General features: G+C 49.6%; 5 protein-coding genes across 5 annotated transcripts; 4 read left to right on the top strand and 1 right to left on the bottom strand.

The window, feature by feature from the left end:
• Positions 1–730: 730 nt before the first annotated feature.
• VFPPC_01082 (actin filament organization protein App1-like protein) lies at positions 731–2,119 on the top strand (the record flags this gene model as incomplete). The annotated part of the gene is made up of 3 exons (XM_018280972.1): positions 731–1,361; positions 1,449–1,848; positions 1,918–2,119. 3 exons carry the CDS (start codon positions 731–733, stop codon positions 2,117–2,119), a joined length of 1,233 nt encoding a protein of 410 aa, XP_018149438.1.
• A 1,101-nt stretch (positions 2,120–3,220) lies between these two features.
• Positions 3,221–4,074, top strand: VFPPC_15292 (hypothetical protein; the record flags this gene model as incomplete). Its single annotated transcript, XM_018293045.1, has 3 exons — positions 3,221–3,459; positions 3,526–3,641; positions 3,734–4,074. 3 exons carry the CDS (start codon positions 3,221–3,223, stop codon positions 4,072–4,074), a joined length of 696 nt encoding a protein of 231 aa, XP_018149437.1.
• Positions 4,075–4,628: 554 nt separating this feature from the next.
• Positions 4,629–5,114, top strand: VFPPC_12993 (ribosomal protein YMR-31, mitochondrial; the record flags this gene model as incomplete). Its single annotated transcript, XM_018290770.1, has 2 exons — positions 4,629–4,716; positions 4,783–5,114. 2 exons carry the CDS (start codon positions 4,629–4,631, stop codon positions 5,112–5,114), a joined length of 420 nt encoding a protein of 139 aa, XP_018149436.1.
• A 1,499-nt stretch (positions 5,115–6,613) lies between these two features.
• VFPPC_01081 (hypothetical protein) lies at positions 6,614–6,931 on the bottom strand (the record flags this gene model as incomplete). Its single annotated transcript, XM_018280971.2, has 1 exon — positions 6,614–6,931. One exon carries the CDS (start codon positions 6,929–6,931, stop codon positions 6,614–6,616), a length of 318 nt encoding a protein of 105 aa, XP_018149435.2.
• A 4,864-nt stretch (positions 6,932–11,795) lies between these two features.
• Positions 11,796–14,002, top strand: VFPPC_01079 (membrane protein; the record flags this gene model as incomplete). Its single annotated transcript, XM_018280969.1, has 5 exons — positions 11,796–12,392; positions 12,447–13,093; positions 13,181–13,230; positions 13,287–13,298; positions 13,764–14,002. The coding sequence occupies 5 exons, from the start codon at positions 11,796–11,798 to the stop codon at positions 14,000–14,002; spliced, it is 1,545 nt and encodes a 514-aa protein (XP_018149433.1).
• Positions 14,003–14,177: the final 175 nt, after the last annotated feature.

Raw genomic sequence — 14,177 nt, 5'->3', positions numbered from 1 at the left:
AGAGTTAAACGTCATGTCACAAGTCGCTTTCCTCCACTTTCAGTTATGAAAGCTGACACAGCGAAGGGCCACTATGTTTGGCTGTTGGTATCATTTGATGACATTGAGGTTGAGGAACATTGAAATCCTGGCCAGACTCAATCCGTCTGTGCTGACCTATCGACGTCTGGAACCAGACAGCAGCCTGGTCTGGTGCTGTGTCTGTCTGGTGGCAAAACAACATGAAGCCAGGCGGTAGCCAGGGCACCCGCTCGCTTTACCCCAACTTTAGAACTCGAGAGTCTTGGCAAACAACTCGTGCAGGACAGTATGGTTGCCATTACAAACAGGTCGCCTCCTTTTCCAGCTCTGATCTCATACAGTGGTAATACTTCTTGGGTTTTTGGGAAAGCGCATTGGCTGAAGAGGGCATGGTAAGATGGCTGAGGCTATGGCAACCAAGACCCCAGCTGATCTTGTTGCCCAGCCTTGCGATCGTCCATGATGCAGTCACGCTTGGGCTAAAGGTCACGAGGGCTGACGGCCACCCCCAGCCTCTCAAGGCTTACCTGTTGTGCTGAGCTTCAGTATCAAAGTGCACGAGACACAAAAATACTATTTCAGATGACACTCAGTTGCGCAGGCAGCACAGGAGAACATCTTCTCCAGCCCTGAAACGTCTGACTCCTACTTGACTTTTATATGAATAGAGGTCTGGTGCTCCTTGCCCGGCCGAAACAAGTCTCCCACGATGGCGCACAATGACTACAGCCCGTCAAACCTCGCCAGCGCGATGCAGTTGCGAACAAGAAAAGAAAACAAATTCGACGAGATCGAATCCAGTCTCGCCCATGCCAAAAGCTCTACAGTGCCACTAGCACAAGGCCAGTCACGCCTAGCCAGCTGGCTCAATCGATTCAATGTACTACAGCCATTTGCGAAACCTGCTACTAATGAAGACATTGTTTGGCTCTTCGACAACACTGCCTACGAGTCCCCGAGAACTGGGACATGGCAGGCAGAGTTCGTGGCCGCCGTCTTTGAGCGTGAGGACAAGGATACTCTCATGGACATGGTGACAGGAGTCGTCCGTGCTGTGGGATTAGCAGATGATGCTGCTGAACGGGAGACGGTCGAGGAGAGAGTGCTTCCATTTCTCTGGGATATTCGTCCAGCAAGAACCGTGATCGCTACCCAGAACAGGAAGTCGTTGAAGCTAGGACCAACCAACATCAACGGGTTATCGTCAAATGAGTTAAAAGTCCCCAACAATAATAGGGGTTCACTTGTAAAGACATCTACCAAGATTGGCGGTGGTCGGGGAAGCATCACCAATATGCAGACCTACTATGCGGGAGATGATGGCTGGGGAATCATATCAGGTAAGCCTGCCAAACTCAGCTGTGAAGCAGGACTTTTCTTTTGGGGCGCTCTGTTCCATGCCTACATGAAGTGCTAATGCCATGTAGACATAGATGACACAATCAAGGTGACAATGACGAGCGATCCCATTGGCATTCTTCGCGAAACATTCATCAGCTCTCCTACTCCTGTTCCCGGAATGCCCGAGCTTTATGGGCAGATAGCGTCATTCTTACCAAAGGACACAGCTTGGTTCTATCTTTCAGCGTCACCATACAACCTGTATCCATTCTTAAAACAGTTTCGCAAGCAGTATTATCCACCGGGCACGCTTATCCTTAGGGACTCAAGCTGGAAGACAGTCGCCGGGTTGCTTTCTGCCTTGACATTGAGGACAGAAGAATATAAGGTGGATCGGATGAAAAAGATCAATACCTGGCTGCCGAAGAGGAAAATGATTGTTATTGGAGATTCTACGCAATCAGACCCAGAAGCGTATGGAGAGGTGTACGTGCTTGTTCCCTGCAATCCCTTCTATTGTCTTCATTGCGAGAAACTAATGCCTGGCCGCCTCAGGTATCGGACAGTACCCGGATGGATTCAACTCATTCTGATACGAAAGGCGACCGATGTTGCTGCGGTCGGAATTGACGAGAAGAATGAACCGGAGAGGTTTGAAAAGGCCTTCCAGGACATTCCCCGTGACGCCTGGCATGTGTTTGAGGACCCAGCAGAATGTGTGGAAATCATAAAGCGGACAATTCAGGAAGGAGAATAAAGGCAATAGAGGAGGATTTTGCTCAAGTCCAAGTGTAAACCCAAACTGTGGATAGGGAGACCGAGAGTCGGCGATTCCTAGCGTGTTTCTCATAGTGCTACGACGGAGTTCACTACCGGGCTAGGCTGGGTTGTTTGCTTATGGCAATACGGCAAACCTTATTTAGCTTTTAACACCTAATGAACGACAACGCGACTGCAGTTCTATGTTGCATTGCTCCTGTGCACTTCTCTATGTGCTGTGCTGGCTCAGCTGCGACTTCTGAGTGCTGAGTGGTACCCCAGAGAGAGAGGGAAACTCAGTGCTCTTTGTTGCGATAGCATGGTTATGATAAATATGAAACCAAGACCTAAATCAGACCCAAACATCAGCCGGTGAACTGGTCGGCCTCAGCGGACCTGCTGGCATGTGACGAGAGCTTGTGTAGGGAAGCCGCATGCTGAAGACCACGGGTAGTCTGCAAAGCCCAACTTCGTGCATATGTACTTAGCTCGGAGGCTCGGTTTGGAAAGAAACCAGGCGTTCGATTCCGTGAGTCGAGTTCAGCTGCTGAGTCGACACGTGTCACTGCTTTGAGGCAGCTGGAAGGGTAACTTTCTTAGCAAGGCGCATGACAATCGCAATCTCGATATTAGGCAGATAGTCGAGAAATGTCCTTTATGACGTATCACGCCATCGCCAGATGAGATCCGTGCCTGATGCCCATGTAGCCCCATTTCCCCGGATTCTGATCACCCAGCGGATGGCCAGAAAGCTGGCAAAAGCACATGCAAGTTTCTTCCCTGGCGGTCTGGTTCTGCAGCTCTTAACTCACAAGTGTTCCGACTTCGCCCGTCGGCGCGGCTCATGCATTTGGAGGTTGTGTGTGGCCATTGCTGCAAAGGATTATGATCAGTCGATGATTGAATTGCCTGCTTTTTTTTTTTTTTTTGTTTGGGCGGTTTGTCACCCCGTTTGTGACGTTGACTACTTTGACTTGGAAAGTGGAATGATCATGTCCTTGCCCGCCATTGACGCCCAGCTGTCCACAGGCGATGATTTGGGGTGGTGACAGTTCCTCGTGGACGGGGTCCGCGGGCACTTGAACGATTTGGCAGCATCATGGAGAATATTAAAGTGAGTTTTCCATTACAGTACTTGAGAGCAACCCCAGAAGGGATCGAAAGACAGCAAGGACAAGCCACGTTGACCCTTTCTGTTGATCATCGTGTACTGTACTCAGCCGCGGAGCCTGGAGTCGGGAGCCGGGAACCACGAGCCGGAAGCGCCACGCCTTCCTTTTTTTTTGGAGGAGGGGAGGAAGAGAGTGGACAGCTCCGAGGGTCGGAGAAACAAATGCGGCCCTGGTCAGTTACCCCGTACGAAACACCAGTTTTTGTCTAGCTCTGTCTGACACAACACTACAGTTGCAAGGAAGCGAGTGGTGGTACGACTGTCTTCTCCATCCTGGCTCTCCTGGTTCCGGTTTCTTCCCCAAAGACCCAACCAGGGTTGCATTTGAAGGGTCAACTAGTACATGTAAGCAGGCTAGCACAATCAGAGAGGAGTGACAGCCTACAGCCCTGGCCCTGAAGGTTTGACCTTCCCGTCACTAATTCAGACCCGACGTCACAGAGTTCCTGCGGATGAAAAAAAAAAAACTCAAGATTCCGTGCCCCGCTGACATGAGTTGGCGCCGCTCTCCGATCAAATGCTGCACAGCGACTGAACCTGCGCAGTATGCATGCATATCAATTCAATGTTGTCTTTCATATTTTGCGAGCGGCAGACAACCCTGTCGCATTGAACGCATGAGATGGTCCGATGTCTCCTGTTCTCCCCAGCCAGTTCCCCGAACAGCCCAGTGCCACCAGCCAGTTTGTCTCAGTGACCTGTACTATGTAGCCACCGGAAAGTTGTCTGGCTCATCAAACTCAGTTGTTGACGTTGAAGCTGCACGCCAGCAATTGGCCTAGCCGCGGTTTAATCCCAAAAGCAAAGGCTCTATCTCGTGCATGTAGACGTGATAATACAAACTCTCAATTAATCCTCGATGCTAGGTGTAATATTCAAACCCCGAGAGCCAACCTAGCATGACGTGGAGCTAGGCTAAATAATCTGGTGAGCTCGGCGCGGCTACTGGTGTCTGGTCTGGCCCTGGCTGCATGTGGCGTCTGCACTCCGTAGTCAAAGTTCCCCAAGCTGCCGCAAATTCCGCATCTCCCCATCGTTATCAAAAATTATTATACATACATATTTCTTGCCCGAGCCCCGTTCTTATCCACCTGAGGCCATAACACCGACAAATCTCCTCATCTTATCCTGCCACTTCCTTCATCTTTCCTCCTCATTTACGTGGTGCACCTCGTGTCCTCGCCTAGCAGCCCTTTGTTCTTTTCTTCCTCCCTCCATCAATTGCAGTTACCAATTCGCTACGTACTTGACCAACCGACTGTTCCGCCCATACAGATCCGCTGCGTCCGAAGCCAGAAAAGACTGCCGACTCGCTACCTCCAGACCAAAACCAACCATGATTGGAACCCGAGCTCTCCGTCAGGCTGCTGCGCATGCCGAGCGAACTCCTCTGATCAAGTTCATTGGGCCTCGATCTATCCCTTGTGAGCAAAACTATCTCGACCGCGTCGCTTTCCGGGCTCTATTCAGCTAACTTGCGTGTCTACCAGCTTCTGTCGACCACACACCCAGGCCACACCCCGCGTCTCCCACGGGAACTTTGCCCGACTCTTTCGCTGCCTATGGCAATGGTTCTACGGCCGCTCGACACGCCTCATTCAGTTCTTACCGTGACCATGCCCAGCAGCACGGACCTCTTCAGAAGACGATTCGCAATACGGAGAGTGGTGTCGGAGGCAGCTCTGGATCGCAGCTTGGCTCTATCAGCCCTCCATCTGGGGTCTTCTTCGACGTCTCTGAGCTTCCAGCCAGATTTCGCAGAGCACCTATTGATCTAGCAGAGATTGAAGCCGTTGAGTCCGGCGGTGCTGCTTTGGTCTAGACGGCGACTAGACGTCAATATGTGGAGGAGAGTCCATGGTGGAAGAGAACCTTAACAGAAGCAGAAATGAGGTACATGTCGCCGGATCTCAGCGAAGTACTGCAATGGTGTACGTCGCCGTCCGCCAAGCATTATATACCCTGGCATTCTTGGCCTTGATGTGGGATAGTCTAACTCTGAAAGACACCACCGCCAAGGACTGTTTGCACCCTTTGCCTCGACACGACGATAAATGAACCCATAGCCATGATGACGCTTCGTTTGAGATTGAGAGATTCTTGTGCTATGGCGATTGATCCAAACTGTGGAATATCGCGGTTGAGCACGGTCTCGACTTATTCCGGGTTAGGTCGATGCGGGTGTCTGGCATGGCATGTTGAGTTTCCTCAAAATTGTCCCATGCTTCTGGCTGATAGCATGTCAAGGCAGAGCTTGGCGCAACACTGACGTTTTTATGTTTACTTTCTATGACCCGGAAGCGGCGGGGGTGTTTGGCCTTATGGTTTGCAACTTTTAGTATCCAGCGCGTTTAGCTCTTTCTCAAAGGAGCTGCAGATTAAAAAAGTTTATTTACACATCCAATCCATTACCCGCTCCCAGAATGTGAAAATGACATGACTACAGAATCGGCTGTTTAACTACAGCTTTAGAAGGCAAGGAGCTGGTAGGTCTTGAGTAATTGTGCCCTACGTTGGCCATGCTGTAGCGGCACCGCTACATAAGACTAGGGTGCACAATACTTTATTTAAGGGCAACATTAACACATTATGATGATTTTCACCCTGGCGGCAAAATCCAACTTCCGTCATTTCACCCGGTCAACTTGTCCGATCCCTCTCTGAGATCTGGATTCCTCTCACCTACGCGACCTAACCTATATAGTCTACCTTACGGGTATAAGTGATGACATAAGTCACGAGTCTGGCGAGACATGCTCGTGCGGCTTGACAAAATGTCGTGACCTAGAGTTGCTTGGCTGAAATGGTTCATGCGCGTAGACGAGTTCGACGGAGGGAGTGATATTGGCGAGAGATAAACCCAGCCAAAAAGAAAAAAAAAAAAAAAAAAAAACCCTGCTGCTGTTGACCGCAATACCCTCTCGATTTTCGTGAACAAGATTTGGGATAACAGGTTCTTGTTCGTGTTCACACTACCCAGCTGCCCCCATGCTCTGCTATTTCTGAGGTTTCGTTACATGCATCTTCTGCATGGCTTAATCCCCCTTCGAAGGGCGGTTGCAACTTTCTAAAACGGCACGGTCTCGGGGTCCAACTCTCTCAGATTGTTCACCAGAATTTACAGAGGAGATAACATGGACACGAGCTGATGATTCTGAATTAGTGCAATGGGTGTGCTATCTTGTTTTCTACCCCTCGGTCCACCCCCAAGGCGAATAAATATTCGACTATCAATGGACAAATTCTACGTGACAGGGTGGTATGTGCTACAGTTCAGCACACTTGCCTGCGAAATTATCCGAGTTTGTATCATAAGACCAGTTACTCATTATACAGAGCCTGAGGTCTAATTAGTCCTGCGCCTCCATGAGCTTCGGGAGTGAGAAGAAACACTTTGTAAGGGTGCCCTTGCGATAATGAGGATGGCAACGAGGCAAATTTTGTCGCATCTGGTAGCTGCAAGGAGAAACCCAAGGCTCCAGAGTTAGCTTCAAATGCACGAACAAAGCAGAGCCCAGGAATAATAGAGAAAACTATCCACCAAGCGACTTGAGCCCTAAATCCCGTTGCCTGATCCTTTGCCAGAGCTTCGTGGTTGACAAGAACTCCTAGAGCCTCTGATGGCAATGCCATGAACATGCGATTACCTGGGGACAGGAGACAACAGTTGATGAAAATCATATGCCACTTATTGGATTGAGTGGTCAACACTGTTTCGGGAGCATTTGACAACGCAAAGCTATTTATGGCTTGCAAATTACTCTGTATGACGGTGATTCAATATTGCAACTCAGCTTCAACCGAGTCGGTTTATATCGGAGCTGTCAGGGTGCTCAAAGTAGCTAGAAAGATCATTGAGTTATACATATCATAGCTTTCGAACAGCAAAGCCCTCAAGGCAGCCCAAGGCCGCCACAGGGCAGGATTCAAGGTACGTGGCCAGCGTTTGTTTGTCTTCATCCCATTGTTTACTGGGTGGTGTACTGTGTTAATGATATGGCAGTCAGTAGATGACCATATGCCCGCAATACAGTAGCACTATGTTTGCTTTATCGACTATAGCTCCCCAATATCAAATCATACGTTCAATCTATTGGTGGAATGATGGGGGCCGTTGAGATGGACACAGGTGGCAAACATCAATAGATGATATGAAAGTTGTCCTCCATTTCTCAGGACTGAGACGAGACACCAAGACGAGAGAGAGAACTGGTTTGATTTCAGAGCCTGTTGCCCAGTACAACCGCAAGCAGTCAGTGCTACTACCAGGTTCTTGCCTCAGAATTCGAGCAATACATGGAGGCGTGCAAGGCTAAGTTGTCACTGGGCCACAATGGTTGATGGCACCTGTCATGCAGCCGCACGAGTAGTGATGCTGGTTATGATCACCTTTTGTGTAGTTGGCTGTGTTAGAGCTAAGAAGTCTCGTAGGCCGCATTCCTGGTCCTGTGACAATTCGAGGACAGATATGCGTCGATCGCTGCAACGATCGCTGCCCTAAGGGTGCAGTGATCGTGGACCCTCTTGCCTCCTTCATCCCTGTGTTGAATCTTCCGTAGCACATTGGAGCGCATCGTTTTGTCATCTGCGTCTACTGCATCAATGCAACAAGCGCACCTGTCCAGTTTAACGTGAAAGGTCAAAGTGGATGGTAGCGTAGACTCCGATCCTAAACGTAGCGACTGAATGTCAGCATGCTGAGTGACAGGATGGAACATGGAACCAGACTGGACTTCTGTCTGGGCGACGGCAGACATCAGCCAGACATGGAACATTGAAGCGAGGGAAGACTTCATCAAGAGGCTGAATTTGGCATTTCTTTTCTCGACGTCAAGCCATGTGCAAGAAGAAACGTCTGGGCCTGGACCTTGATCAAATTTGGCACCAGAAACCAGCTACAGGCTTGGCTTCCGTGACCTAAATATTTATTTGTGCCAAGTTTCTGTGCGGAGTAGCCTTTTGGCAATTTGAAAGAACCTCCCAATCCACCAGCCCAGCGAATCGAGTCTGGTTCAAGGCTGGAGGTGGCACCAGAGAGGCACCAGAGAGGCACCATAGAGGCAGCGTAAGGCTTGGCCGAGTGCTCACAACGTATCATCAATTAGATAGCCCAACCAGCACATGGGCGCATGATTCAATAGCTGAAACTAAATGATAACGCCAAGAATGACTATCCAAATTACAACACCTCGCTAGAGACAGCGAAAGCGTAACACGGGAGGATGAAGCTTGGCGCAGTGCCGACAGGTGGACATGGACATGGACGTGACAACTGTGCTGAAGTGCTTACTTGTACTCCGTACGGAGTAGGTCCCGCCCTACATTTGCCAGACAACATTGAGGACGAATTCTTCGTTTGGTGGCTGAAGACAAACATTGGAACCCCGTGAGCCAGCTCCATCTTGATTCTTCTATTCCCCCGTGCCCCTTTCCAAATAAGGAACATCTGGACCAGACCCCATGTGCCATCAATGTTGTTCGGGACATGGAACGATTTGGCGGCGGCCGTGGCTTGCATGTGCACTGCGCTCAAGTGCTTCCGTTTCGGCATCAAGACTGGAACGCTACGTTACATGGAGCAGCGGGTTTGCGGCATTAGCTTCCCAAGGTATATCCCGAACATCCAGTCAATTGACCTTCAATGTTGCCTGTTCGTCATGGGCTTTGGCCCTCTTCTACAATTTGCGCGCTATCAACTTGACCCTTGAATTGTGGTCTTCTAGTGTGAGATGTAGGTGCCGGAAGGTAGATCTTGCACCACAATGCAGCAGTCTTCTGCCAGTTTGCACCTGGCCTCAATGTTGGAAGTGTGCGTGCAGTCCGCCTTCTTTGAAGTCTGGTTCAGTATTCATACTGTCTTATTTCCTCCTGCCACACGCTACAATCAATTACCAGCCGTCCTTGCGTCTTTATCCGTGCTTGATTCAACCAGACGCGCTCTCAAATTGTAGGTCATCATTTTTGGCCATTGTGTCACCAGACGATTCATCTCCAACTCTCTGGGGCAAGCCACGTCGACAGCAAGGGCAGTCTCCTGGTTCCTCGCCATGCTGGAGCTAGTTTCGATCAAGTCTGGTCTGGTACAGAGTGCTTCATGGCAAAGCCTCAGGTGCTGTCAGCTTCTCCTGCAGCCACCGGCAAGCCACTGGGAAATCACGACAGCAATCAATTGATCCTTTTTATCCTCCTGGCTGGTGGCGTTCAATCCCGGCAAAAGCTTAATCCAATGGCCAACTTGGACGGTACAGTATCTCCAACATTGAAATCTCCAACGTCTGACCTCCATTACCCATGTGCCATATGCCAAGTTCTCGCACACGCTGTGAATAATTGGAAGAATGTCTGGTAGGCTACAGATGGCGCCTTTGGCCAATTTGTTGGATAAAGCCACGAGTAGACTGCCTGTACGAATTGATCGTATGGTCGCATGCAAACCACGGTACTAGCCCACATTTGATGTGTCAAGGGCTACATGTAATTTGTGTCCCCGGTTTTCAGTCAAGAATTCGCCAGATGGGACGAATTCTACAACAAGGCAATACCTGGCACGCTTCACGCCAATCGTGCCGCTGGCTTCTTGCTGGCGGTTGATGGCCATGTATTGGACTCCCAAAAAGCAGCCCACTCGGCAAAATCATCATGTCGCCTTATGTTCCCCTGATAACTGACAACAGACATGAAGTCTGTTTGGACCGCTTTCTTATATCCCTTGATCGGATGCCCTCGCGTGGTCAAGGCTTTACATGGAGTGCGGGAGGAGTGTGTCACGGTGACCTCTGTGGTCTGGTTGCTATCGCAGCTCCAAAAAGTTAGGCCAGGTCCAAGCACCTGAATTCTTCATCCATCAACATTCAATGTTGAATTGGTGTGAAGTATCAAGTGGTGTGCAACCAGCTTGAGCCCCCCTGGCACCCTTGCCAGAATACTTCACTTCAGGTGGCTCAGAACACCAGACCATGGCGCCACACGGCAGCGTCAGCGTCAGCAGCAGCCTCAAAAAACATCAAATATATATCGAAAGGAACTGGGACTAACAGAAATGCAGCAAGGGTTTGTTCAGTATTTTGTACACCCATGATGACGAGGAAACATGACGCTTGCCAGCTCTCCCTCCATGTCGGCATCTTCCACATTGGACTACCAAGGACCAATAGCCAGGCGTCATTCCATGTCTCACTGTGACTGCATGTGGATAAAGTTGAGTGCTCGGGTCACGGCACCATTTGACCGTATGTCCCTATGATTGATGGGATGATACTCCGTACAAAATGGCTAGCTCAATACGGATCCTTAGCCGGCTGACGACGGTAGCTTCTCCATGTCTCCATGTCTCCATGTTTCCGTGTCTCAACTGGTCAAGTCTGTTGTCTGGGTGAGAAGCGGCTGGCCTATTTGCTTGTGGACCGGTGAATGCTGCCTGGTCTCAACTTGTTATCTCCATCAGACGTCCAAGGCTCTTCAAATTGGCCATGCAGCCCGTCACATCATGCAGATTGCCTGGCAACTGGGGATATCTGTACGCCATGACCACTTTGCACACTTTAGAATTGATCGCGATACCGTCTTGTTCTCGTTTCCCACCAAGTCTTTGCTTCCGACTTCGTGAATTGGGCCACTTTAGCTATGTTGCAACAAAGAAGACAGAAAGAAAAATAATTTGGACAGCAGAACTGCGTGACACTCATTGCACTTGACTTTATGCCATACTCTGGGGTCTGCTGGACACACAACTGGTGTTTCGATGTCAAGCCATCAAACTCTGAGACAGTGCCAGATAATGTTCCATTGCTTCGTAAATCGAACTTGACTCACTTCTATTCTTGGCCACTCGTTGTTTCGATACCTACTTCAGTTCTCCTGTCCATTGTCACGTAGCGTGGCTCGCTCTCCGCCAACCAAGATTGTCTTGGCCAGCATCGACACAACGTCTCCTTCCCGTCGTCCCGCATGTTCAGAGCCGTCAACTAGTTGGATGAATGGGGCCGTTCGGACAGTCAATGGCAATGAATACCTACTAGGTACCTAGTCCCTAGGTAGGTACATTGATTCCAGATACTTTTCGCACCATCTCTTATGTCCTCGCCCTCGCGTGCCCTTGTTTTACACTAACAGGTTCAGGTTTCCTCCGCGCACCCCGGAATGCTCTCCACCTCCCCAGCACCCCAAATACAACCAACAATCCATTTCACCATCCATATCCAACCCAATGCTCCCTCTCTATCTTGGCATCACTGGGGGCGACCAAAGAAGAACGGAGGAGACCCTGCCAATACCACCCTACAACTCTCCACTGTCCATCCATCAAGCTCCACCCCGGCCCCTGGCCAAGATGAAAGACTCTGGTCAAGGTCAAGGTCAAGTTGTTACTTCGGTTTACATATTTGAACCGCCCACCTCACGATGCCGCTTTGACTTCCCTTCACTTGTGTCTGCTTAATTCATCATAGTCGACTTTGCGACCTGCGCCAGGCCGAGCTACAGCTTCAGTCAAAACACCTTCACAATGAGTTCCGACGAGGTCAAGCCAAACCAAGAGGCTGCTGCCGCCGAGACGGCACAGCCTCAGCGAGAACATGTAGACGCCGATCCATCCATCTACACCGATCGACCGTCAGGCTGGATGTACAGGAGCATTCGAATCTTTGGCACTGAGACTTGGTATGCCTCTCCCAAGGTCCAGTTGCTCATGATTTCTCTTGTGTGCTTCCTGTGTCCCGGCATGTACAACTCTCTTACCGGTCTTGGTGGTGCTGGTCAAGTCAACCGTGACGCCCAGAACAAGGCCAGCATCGCACTTTACAGTACATTTGCTGTCGTTGGCTTCTTCGCTGGTACCTTCGCCAACCGCCTTGGCTTGAGGTTGACTGTGGGAGTTGGAGGCCTTGGTTATTGCATCTACGCTGCCTCGTTTCTTTGCTACAATCACACTCAGAATGAGGGCTTTGTCATTTTCGCTGGTGCCTTTCTTGGTGTGTGTGCCGGTCTACTCTGGTGTGCACAGGGTGCCATTATGATGTCCTACCCTTCAGAGGAGAGCAAAGGCAGGTATATTTCATGGTTTTGGATCATTTTTAACCTAGGTGCTGTTATTGGCGCTCTTGTAAGTCGTCATCACTCCCAGTCATCAGAAAAAGACCACTAATGAAATGTGCAGATTCCTTTGGCCCAGCTGGTCAATCAAAAGAAGCAAGCTCCCGCCAATGACGGTACCTACATTGCCTTCATCGTCCTCATGGTACTTGGCGCCGGATTATCTGCCCTTCTTTGCAACGCCAACGCAGTTATCCGAGAGGATAACACCAAGGTCATCTTGATGAAGAACCCCACCTTCGTTTCCGAATTTGTTGGTTTGTGGGAGACACTGATATCAGATCCTTGGATTGTCCTCCTGTTCCCAATGTTCTTCTCCTCGAACATTTTCTACACTTACCAAAACAACGCAATGAACGCTGCCCACTTCAACCCTCGTACGCGTGCCCTCAACAACCTCTTGTATTGGCTAGCCCAGATTTTTGGCGCTGTTGTCAATGGTTACGCGCTCGATATTCAAGGCGTCCGTCGCAGCGTTCGCGCTAGAGTGTCTTTCATTGTTCTGTTCGCCCTGACGTTTCTCATCTGGGGTCTTGGGTGGTACTGGCAAGAACAACAGGTCTCACGGGCGTATATTGAAACCGAGGGCTCTGGATGGAGCGAGGATATGCTTGTGGATTGGACTGACGGTGGCAAGAAATTTATTGGACCTATGTTCCTTTATTTCTTTTACGGCTTCTATGACGCAATCTGGCAGACCGATGTTTACTGGTGAGTGATTTCCTCCCGGGATGCGAGATGCGTTGTCCAATCTCGCGGGTATCATTCTTCTTGAACATATTGTCTAATATCCCACAGGTATATGGGATCTCTTTCGAATTCTGGCCGCAAGGCAGCCAACTTAGCCGGTAAGTTTTGCCCAAACAGGTCTACGGTGAAATAATGCTAATTGTGGTATCTTTAGGTTTCTACAAAGGTGCGGTGCCTTACGCTCTCTCTTCACCATCTTTATGTTATGTTTTTGCAAAGCGAGTTTCTAGCCCCAAACTTCAACGCCGTATTCCTATTCTCTTATTAAAACTGATCCTACCCTCACTCAACATTAGCATACCCCAATTTGCAAAATTGGAAACATTTTGCGTGGCGTTTGATCTCTACTTACTTTGTTGCTTGCTCCCCTTTGGACCTTTGCTTATGTCATAGTTGTGACTGTCCGGTAACTGCTTGGATAACAGCAGTTCCAAGAGTTATTAGAGATATACCTTTTACTTTGGAAGACTGCCTCCTGAAATGGCCAGGCGAAAACGTCCCCAATGTTCCTTGGAAACATGCCAGCGCATGTCGCCTACTCATCTTCCAATCGCCTCAAATGCCACTTTGTGAATTTTCAATGATTTAGAAAAGAGAACATCAAGCTAACCGGTATTGTTTTTGCGTACAGGGCTACAGAGTGGAGCAGCGGCCATCTTCTGGTCTATGGACGAGAGACATCTCGACTTTAATACGATTTTCGGCGCTACTTGGGGTTGTTTGGGTGGTTCATTACTTTTTGCAGCCCCTCTCATCTGGTGGCGAATCAAGGACCACGTCTCAATTGAAGAGGATCTTAAGTTTAGTGACGAGACGATTGAAGACGTTATTGCTGGCCCCAAGGAGAAGAAATTAGAAGGCGAGGCATAACTTGGATCGATCTACAAAGCCCAGCTTTGGTTAACCCACACAACTCATTTTGTTCGCATGGCAGGAAATTGTTTTTCTCAACAGTAAGATATGCTGCCTACACCTCTTTTGTAATGAAGAGTATTACTGGGTCGTTTGGATCAGTCCCAATCGCCGCGTTTACATTGTCCGCTGA

This window comes from Pochonia chlamydosporia, chromosome 1 (genome assembly GCF_001653235.2).
Source record: "Pochonia chlamydosporia 170 chromosome 1, whole genome shotgun sequence".
In the NCBI taxonomy this organism is placed as follows: Eukaryota; Fungi; Ascomycota; class Sordariomycetes; order Hypocreales; family Clavicipitaceae; genus Pochonia; species Pochonia chlamydosporia.
This window is presented reverse-complemented; position numbering and strand designations above follow the sequence as displayed.